Here is an 8,702-nt window from a genome sequence, read left to right on the forward strand (position 1 = left end):
CCCTCCCCCGCCCCCAGCCACTGACCAGCCTGCCCCGGGCCCACAGTCCCCCCACCTTCAGCAGCTTCTCCTTCCGGCGTCGCCACTCCTCCCATTCGTTGGCGATCCGGCCCCACAGAATCCACGTGTCCTCCTCCAGGTGGCTCAGGTTGGAGGAGGCTGAGGAGCTGGACACCAGCGAGGAGCCACTGTTCCGCCGGGAGCCATTCATGGAGCGCATGGACTTGGAGTCGGCCTCCAGCAGCCTAGGTGGGCAGGCAGGGGGTGAGGGGTGGCTGCAGGTACTTCCAGCCCCAGCTCTTGGACCCCAGAGAGCCCAGCCCCTCCTCCCTAGGGTCCCAGATTGGGTCTTAGTTGTTCTTCCTGCATGGCACTTGCTGTGTGACCTTGGCTGGTGCCCTAACCTCTCTGAGCCCTGGTTTTGATCCTGGGTCCCTGGAGAGGCTGCCATGCATGTGTCCCACTTTGTGCCCTGGGCTGAGAAGCTTGGGGATCAGCTCATTTAGTCCCGAGGGGCAGGCTTTGTTAAGATGTGTTTACAGATGAGGTACAGAGAGGGTGAGTGGCTAGCTGGGGGCCCACGGCTCACAAGAGGCTGCATTAACCAGCTGTTTCTGATGCTCTGACATCTGGGGCCTCCCTGACCCTGGAGGGACAGCCCCTCCCAGGCCTAGCAGATCGGCAGAAATGGTTACAGACTTGCTTGTCAGTGCACCTATCATATGCAAACCAACCAATCCAGAGTCCACAAACCAACCACCTCTGTTAGGTGCTAGCACTCAGGGCCACTGTCCTCTGCCCTAATTACCCAGGGCCGGATACTAGACTAATAGGCCCAGATCCTGTGCCCCAGCTTGCTGAAGTTACTCAGACTAGCCAGTCCTAACCCTGATTACACTGCCTCACCACTCCTGGCGGAAACCACAATAAAAGCTCTCACCTACATTTTTCTCACTCCCTCTGCCTCCTGACTGGTCCTGGTGCTTCCCCGGGTGGCCCTACAGGGTTCATGGTGCGCTGTGCCCCTCCTCTTGGAATCTGTGAGTAACAAATTGTCTTTTTTTTTTGGCCTCACCACATGGCATGCAGGATCTTAGTTCCCCAACCAGGGATTGAACCCAAGCTCAGCATTCTAAATGCTGACCAGGGAAGTCCCCAGACTTCCTGGGGTCATCTCCTGATCTGCTGGCCTCGACTTCCTGGCATAATAATAAAACCCACACTTTAAAACAGGGGCTGAGCCAGAGAAGAAGGTTGGGAAGGGCCAGTTCCAGAGTCAGAAGCTTTACGCTTTCCTTCAACAAAGGCCTGAAAGTGCAGGCGGGGCTCACTGGGCCCTGATCCCATGATCTTCTCATCTGAATGGGAGAACGTCTGTTGGGAGGTGATGGCAAATGCTAGCCTCAGTGGAAGTGTTACTTGGCCTAGGGCTCTGAGTGCAGGGGGCACCCAGGAGCTTCCGTTTGGGGCCCAGGCTGTACCCTGGGGCCCCACCTGGTCCCCCAGGGACCAACTCACCGGTTCTGCTCTTCAAGCTTGGCCAGCAGCTCCAGCTCATCGGGGCTGAGGTTCTCGGAGTCAGAGGTGGGGGAGCAGGTGGGGGCTGACAGGGCCTCCTGGGATGAGGAGTCGGGGCTCAGAGTGGGGCTCGCCATGGCGGTCAGGCTCCTCAGCTGTGAGCAGGGTCAGGTCACAGAACTGTCTGGGGACCAGAGACGCGTGGTCAGCACTGGGAGGGGTGCCCGCCCTGTCCTGCTGGCTCTGGACCAGTGAGCCTGCTGATCACCTGAGACATCTCCTCACCCCAGGCTTCCCACCTTGGGTCTGTCCACTTGGTCACCCCTTGTCCCAGGCACCCCGGTCCAGTTGCTAGCTCCTTCTGCTCCAGGTGCTGGCTACTAGGCTCCCCACTTTTATGGTGCAGACGCCAGCGAGGAGTAAGGAGGGCCACAGCCAGGGCCTGTGCTATTCTGCTCTCCCTGGGCATGGACACCAACTCTCAGCGGACACCCCTGAGTCTTCAGCAGGGCCAGGGGCCAAGGCTGCTTGTTACTCAGGGCCCCTGCCAGGACCTGCAGACGTCCCTGCTCTGGTGCCTGTTCTAGTCAGCCTTGGTCCCTGTCCCCAGCTGTGGTCTGACCTGAGAGCCCTGCCTCAGCATCCGACCTGCCCTGTCTCATCAACCAGAGTGGGCTGCTGGCACAGCCAGAAAGCAATTATTCTCTACTGTTAATTATCTGGTGCTGCCAATGGCCGGAAGAGCCAACTCTTCCTGGGCTGGGAAGCCAGGGGCACGTCCAAGTGCTGGGAATCTGTGCTCTGGCGGCCGCAGAGCGAGGCACAGGCTCTGGTCGGTGTCCTGATCTTGGCCTGCCATGTACCAGGTTGATGCTGGCCCATCTCTGCTGTTCCGCCTGTGGAGGGTGTGATCCCACCCTCCTGGGAGCTTCAGGGACACTGGCATCTCCCCTCTGCCAGCCCCAGGAGAGGTGGCTCAGCACTATGCCAAAAACAGAGGCTCTGGACTCAAATGGACCAGCGTCTGAAGTGAGGCTCCCTTGGACCCCAGTGAGGGTTCGGACAGCTCAACCACAGAGGGGCTCTTGGCCAGTTTCTGGAGAAGGGGCATCTTGTCCCCTAGGTGGCAGCAGGACAGTGACAGGACAAAAACATAGCTGCCTGGCACCCTCAGGGCACTGGGCACCTTCCCACAGCCCAAGTTCAGCCCCCTACCAACACCTGCAAGCCCACAGGTCGGTGGGACTTGACCCTGGCCATGCACTTGATTCTAGTCTCCTTTCCCAGGGCTGTCATGGGGTGGAAGGGGGACACCATTTTTCTTTCACCTCGTAGGGGTGCCCAGAACTCTCTCACCCCAGGACTCTGTGGCTCCCCAGGGAACTGGTTCTCCCTCTGGCCCCCGAGGGCCCCCCGAGTTGGGTGGGCACCAAGGGCTCTAGCTTTAGTGAGCAGTACAAACTTGAGGTGATGGCTCCCCTCAGAACCGGAAGAACTTTTCCTCCCATTGCCTGGCCCGGGGACCACCTGCCTTGAAGACCAAGCCACACACACCTCCAAGCCAGGAGCTGATCATTCCTGAGAGAGGGACCGTGGGGGCCGCTTGGGGCTTCCCGCAGAGTCAGTCTGTGGCTGCGGGACAGAGATGGGCTGCGGACAAGAAGTGCTGACTTGGAAGGCTCTCTGTGGGCAGGCAGGGGCAGGAAAGGCTGTGTGGGTTTCCTGACATCAGGACTGGGGTGGGAGAGGAGAGGTGGAGAGAAGGATCAGAGCCCTGGAAGCACAGCTGGATTTGAGGAGGCATGTGGGGCTCGGGGACAAAGGCCACATGTGGCTGGGGCTGGGGCCCACTGTTTCCCTGCTGTGCCCAGGGGAACCCTAATCTCAGAAGTGCATTGCCTTCCCCCACCCTACCCCCACTACCCAACACCCTGGCCTGAAAAGAGCCCAGTGGTTCAGCTCTGGGTTTCTGATGAAAAGAAACAACTCGGGCCATCTGCTCGCAGAGTTTGCTCAGATACTTATCACATATTAATGTGTATTTCACACAAGAAATAAACCTGATCCCATACCCAGTGCTGAAATGTGCGGTCTGAGAGGTGGGATCTTCCAATCCCTCAGGCACTTTCTCTTGACTCACCCCCAACTCTTTAAACACTGTGCAGCCTGAAAGCTGATGCACGCACATTACTTCACACTCACACACTCACATTTACCCACACTTCACACCCCACACACTCAGATCTATTCCCACTCACAAACCATCTCACATATCAATACACGGATACACTAATACACAGTCTTGCATGCTCATGCACACATGCTCTGATACACACACAATCGCATGCCTACACACTCAGATACACATTCACACGCTATCTTACACCCACACACCCCTTTGCCCACACACGCACACATACACACTCACACACACCCTTCCTGCGCTGACCAAGGCTCCCCATGCCTGAATCCAGTAGACTGGAATGGATGCGGGCTCTCTGCCCTCGGAGCTCTGTGAGGAGGCCTGTCTCCCACCCCCCTCTATTCCGAGCACCTGGACTCTTATTGGCTCAGCCTCTCCTCCCCTGGCACTTACTGGGTGTTGTCTGAGGGCCTGCACTGTCCTAGGGACAGGGATGTGGAGTGGAAAGGTGAATGAGCCCCCACCTCCTCAGGGCATATGCAGCCGTCCCACCCTTTGCTGGCTGGGCACAGAGACAGAGAGACAAGGCAGGTCCCCTCGAGTGCTGAGGAGCCACTAGCTTCTGAGATCCACACACAGACCGTCCAGGTCTGGGGTCCCAGCCTCTCAAGAGCTTCAACTTCAATGCCCTTTGTTTCTGCTCCACTGTGGCCACCCAAAGCAGGGTCCCGGCCTAAAGAGTGGGTGGTGGGCCACCTAACACAGCCTCTGCTGGCACCACTACCCTCCATGCCCCCAAACACTGGCTGCATGGCTTTGGAGGCTGAGCCAAGCCAGAGGAGTGGGAGGAGATTGCTGGTGAGCTGGGGCCAGGGGTGGGGTGGGGCTGGTACAAAAAGGTCCAGATGCCAGGGTCCCTCTACCTCTCTTTTCTCCTCCTTTGCAGGAGCGTTTGGACACTGACAACCGTGCTTCTTCCTCCTGATACTTTTTTTTTCTGTTAATATAATTTTTCCCCATGCCATGTGACTTGTGGGATCTTAGTTCCCTGACCAGGGATGGAACCCGTGCCCACTATACTAGGAGCTTGGAGTCTTAACCACTGGGCCACCAGGGAAATCCCCTACACTTTCTCCTTCTCAAAGTCCACTCCCATATAGTTTTGAGACACTGGGCTCCTTGGCCTCCTAGGGCTCCCCCTCTGTCTCAGCCCAGCGAGAGGCCCCTTCTTCCACAGGCCTTGCCTTGGCCCTTATCCCTTCAGGCCCTTGGTGGTGGTGTTTTCAGGACTTAAATGAACAGAAAGGCTTGTCTGTGATTGTGACGCCCATGTCCCTAGCTTTTCCCTTCTTTTTCCTCACCTCACCGAGGTGAGGACTGAAGACTGCTGGGCAAAGAGAGACACAGCCCCCTGCCCGCCCAGAGCATGTGGAACAGGGAGGAGAAGAGACTTAGAAATGATCACCCAAGCTTACTATGACTGATTGAGAGAAACCCATGGAATAAAAGATGAGGCACAGTGGAAATTAAAAGACTCTTTCTCCTTGGAAGGAAAGTTATGACAAACCTAGACAGCATAAAAAGCAAAGATATCATATTGCCCACAAAGGTGCGCATAGTCAAAGCTATAGTTTTTCCAGTAGTCATGGATGGATGTGAGAGTTGGACCATAACAAAGGCTGAGCACTGAAGAATTGGTGCTTTCAAATTGTGGTGCTGGAGAAGACTCTTGAGAGTCCCTTGGACTGTAAGGAGATCAAACCAGTCAATCCTAAAGGAAATCAACCCTGAATATTTATTGGAAGGACTGATGCTGAAGCTGAAGCTCCAATACTTTGGCCACCTGATGCAAAGAGTTGACTCATTGGAAAAGACCCTGATGCTGGGAAAGATTGAGGGCAGGAGGAGAAGGGGACAACAGAGGATGAGATGGTTGGATTGCATCACCGACTCAATGGACATGAGTTTGAGCAAACTCTGGGAGACAGTGAAAGACAGCGGAGCCTAGTGTGCTGCAGTCCTTGGGGTAGCAAAGATTAGGACATGATTTAGCGACTGAACAACAAGAGTGGAAAACAGTCTGGCAGTTCTTCAGAAAGGTAGACAGTTACCAATATGGGACTTTCCTGGTGGTCCAGTGACTAAGACTCCACGCTCCCAGTGCAGGGGACTGGGGTTTGGTCCCGATTTGGGGAACTAGATCCCACATGCTGCAACTAAAGATCCTTTATGATGCAACTGAAAAGATCCTGTGTGCTGCAACTAAGGCCCACCCAGTGCAGTCAAATAAATAAATAGGCTGTCTCTTAAAAAAAAAAAAAAGTGTTAGCAATATGACCCAGCAATTCCACTTCTAGGAATTCTACCCAAGAGAACGGAAAATATACATCCACATGAAAACCTGTATACAATTGTTCACAATAGCCAGAAAGTGGAAACAACCCAAATGTCCATTGGTGGATGAATGGGTAAGTGAAATGTGGTCTATCTATATGACGGAATAGTATTCACCCATAAAAAGGAACAGACTTTTTCTGGTGAACTCTTTCCTGGTAAATCCCCCCACCCCACCGCCCCCAGTATGCGGGCTCACTTTTCTCCCCTCTGTCTGAAAATATCTAACCCTACACCCCAGCCCAACACACACTTTTGGGTTTCTTTTGGCAGCACTGGATCTTTGCTGTGGCACATGAGTTTCTCTAGTTGAGGCTGACAGGCTCAGTAGCTGCAGCGCACGGGCTTACCTGCACCAGGCATGTGGGATCTTAGTTCCCCCACCAGGGACTGAACCCACATCCCCTGCACTGGGAGGCAGATTCTGAACCACTGCAGTACCAGGGAAGTCCCCCAAGACACATTCTACAGCAATTCTTTGTATATCCACCGGCCTGCCCTACTGGGTCATAAACGTACTGGGGGCAAAAGCTTGTCTTCTTAATGTTTTAATCCAAGCCTCTAATGCAGCATCTGGCCGTTAGCAGGTACTCGATGTCTTTGCTGGATGAATCAAGAGAAAAGTCCCTCTGTCACTCAGCCAGGTGATCAAGGTCAACAGGATTAGTGATAAGTCACGTGGAGAGCATGTGCACTTAATATGCTGACATGAGAAGGGCCCTTCATCTCTGTGTTTTCCTCCCCAAGACTATGAGAAAATCATGTGACCAGTCCAGAGTAAGAGATGCTTTAGAGCATTGCTGACTAGTCCTCCTGAACTGTCAAAGTCATCAAAGACAAGGAAAGCCTAAGCAAGCTGTCCCAGATAAGAGAAGTTTCAGGAGATGTGATGACAAAATGTCCTGTGGGATCCAGGACGTGGTCCTAAGACAGAAAAAGGGAAAAGCTAAGGAAATCTGAATAAAATACGGACTTTAGTCAATCATGTGTGTGCCCAGGCACTCAGTCGTGTCTGACTCTTTGTGACCCCATGGACTGCAGCCCTCCAGGCTCCTCTGTCCATTTTTCAGGCAAGAACACTAAGAGTAGGTTGCCAGTTTCCTACTCCAGGGAAAGTTTTGGGCTCAGGGATAGAAAACTGCATTTCTTGAATCTCCTGCATTTGCAGGTGAATTCTTTACCATGTTACCATCTAGTTAATTATAATGTAACAATATTGGTCCAGCAACACAAGAGAAGACTCTATACATGGACATCGAGATGACTGACACCGAAATCAGACTGATTATATTCTTTACAGCCAAAGATGGAAAAGCTCTATACAGTCAGCAAAAACAAGACTGGGAGCTGACTGTGGCTCAGATCATGAACTCCTTATTGCCAAATTCAGACTTAAATTGAAGAAAGTAGAGAAAACCACAAGACTATCCAGGTATGACCTAAATCAAATCCCTTACGATTATACAGTGGAAATAAGAAACAGATTTAAGGGACTAGATCTGATAGACAGAGTGCCTGATGAACTATGGATGGAGGTTCGTGACATTGTACAGAAGACAGGGATCAACACCATCCCCAAGAAAAAGAAATGCAAAAAGAAAAATGGCTGCCTGAGGAGGCCTTACAAATAGCTGTGAAAAGAAGAAGCCAAAAACAAAGGAGAAAAGGAAAGATATACCCATTTGAATGCAGAGTTCCAAAGAATAGCAAGGAGAGATAAGAAAGCCTTCATCAGTGATCAGTGCAAAGAAATACAGGAAAACAATAGAATGGGAAAGACTAGAGATCTCTTCAAGAAAATTAGAGATACCAAGGAAACATTTCATGCAAAGATGGGCACAATAAAGGACAGAAATGGTATGGACCTAACAGAGCAGAAGATATTAAGAAGAGGTGGCAAGAATACACAGAAAAACTGTACAAAAAAGATCTTCATGACCCAAATAATCACAATGGTGTGATCACTCACTCAGAGCCAGACATCCTGGAATGTGAAGTCAAGTGGGCCCTAGGAAGCATCACTAGGAACAAAGCTAGTAGAGGTGATGGAATTCCAGTTGAGCTATTCCAAATCCTAAAAGATGATGCTGTTAAAGTGCTGCACTCAATATGCCAGCAAATTTGGAAAACTCAGCAGTGGCCACAGGACTGGAAAAGGTCCGTTTTCATTCCAATCCCAAAGAAAGGCAATGCCAAAGAATGCCCAAACTACCACACAATTGCACTCATCTCACACACTAGTAAAGTGATGCTCAAAATTCTCCAAGCCAGGCTTCAGCAATACATGAACCATGAACTTCCTGATGTTCAAGCTGGTTTTAGAAAAGGCAGAGGAACCAGAGATCAAATTGCCAACATCCGCTGGATCATCAAAAAAGCAAGAGAGTTCCAGAAAAACATCTATTTCTGCTTTATTGACTATGCCAAAGCCTTTGACTGTGTGGATCACAATAAACTGTGGAAAATTCTTCAAGAGATGGGAATACCAGACCACCTGACCTGCCTATTGAGAAATCTGTATGCAGGTCAGGAAGCAACAGTTAGAACTGGACATGGAACAACAGACTGGTTCCAGATAGGAAAAGGAGTACATCAAGCCTGTATATTGTCACCCTGCTTATTTAACTTATATGCAGAGTACATCATG

At 51.9% G+C, this 8,702-nt stretch overlaps 1 protein-coding gene across 1 annotated transcript in view; it reads right to left on the reverse strand.

Moving 5' to 3' along the window:
- Positions 1-3,385, reverse strand: part of EVI5L (ecotropic viral integration site 5-like) — an 18,668-nt gene extending 15,283 nt beyond the window's left edge. Inside the window, exons 1-3 of the mRNA XM_010828483.1 lie at positions 3,073-3,385; positions 1,519-1,702; positions 56-245 (exon numbers count right to left, since the gene is read on the reverse strand). Coding sequence (XP_010826785.1) covers positions 56-245; positions 1,519-1,655 — 327 coding nt within the window. The 5' untranslated portion in view covers positions 1,656-1,702; positions 3,073-3,385. The remainder of the gene's footprint in view (positions 1-55; positions 246-1,518; positions 1,703-3,072) is intronic.
- Between the last annotated feature and the right edge of the window lie 5,317 nt (positions 3,386-8,702).

The sequence above is a fragment of the Bison bison genome, unplaced genomic scaffold (genome assembly GCF_000754665.1).
Source record: "Bison bison bison isolate TAMUID 2011002044 unplaced genomic scaffold, Bison_UMD1.0 scf7180017864492, whole genome shotgun sequence".
In the NCBI taxonomy this organism is placed as follows: domain Eukaryota; kingdom Metazoa; phylum Chordata; class Mammalia; order Artiodactyla; family Bovidae; genus Bison; species Bison bison.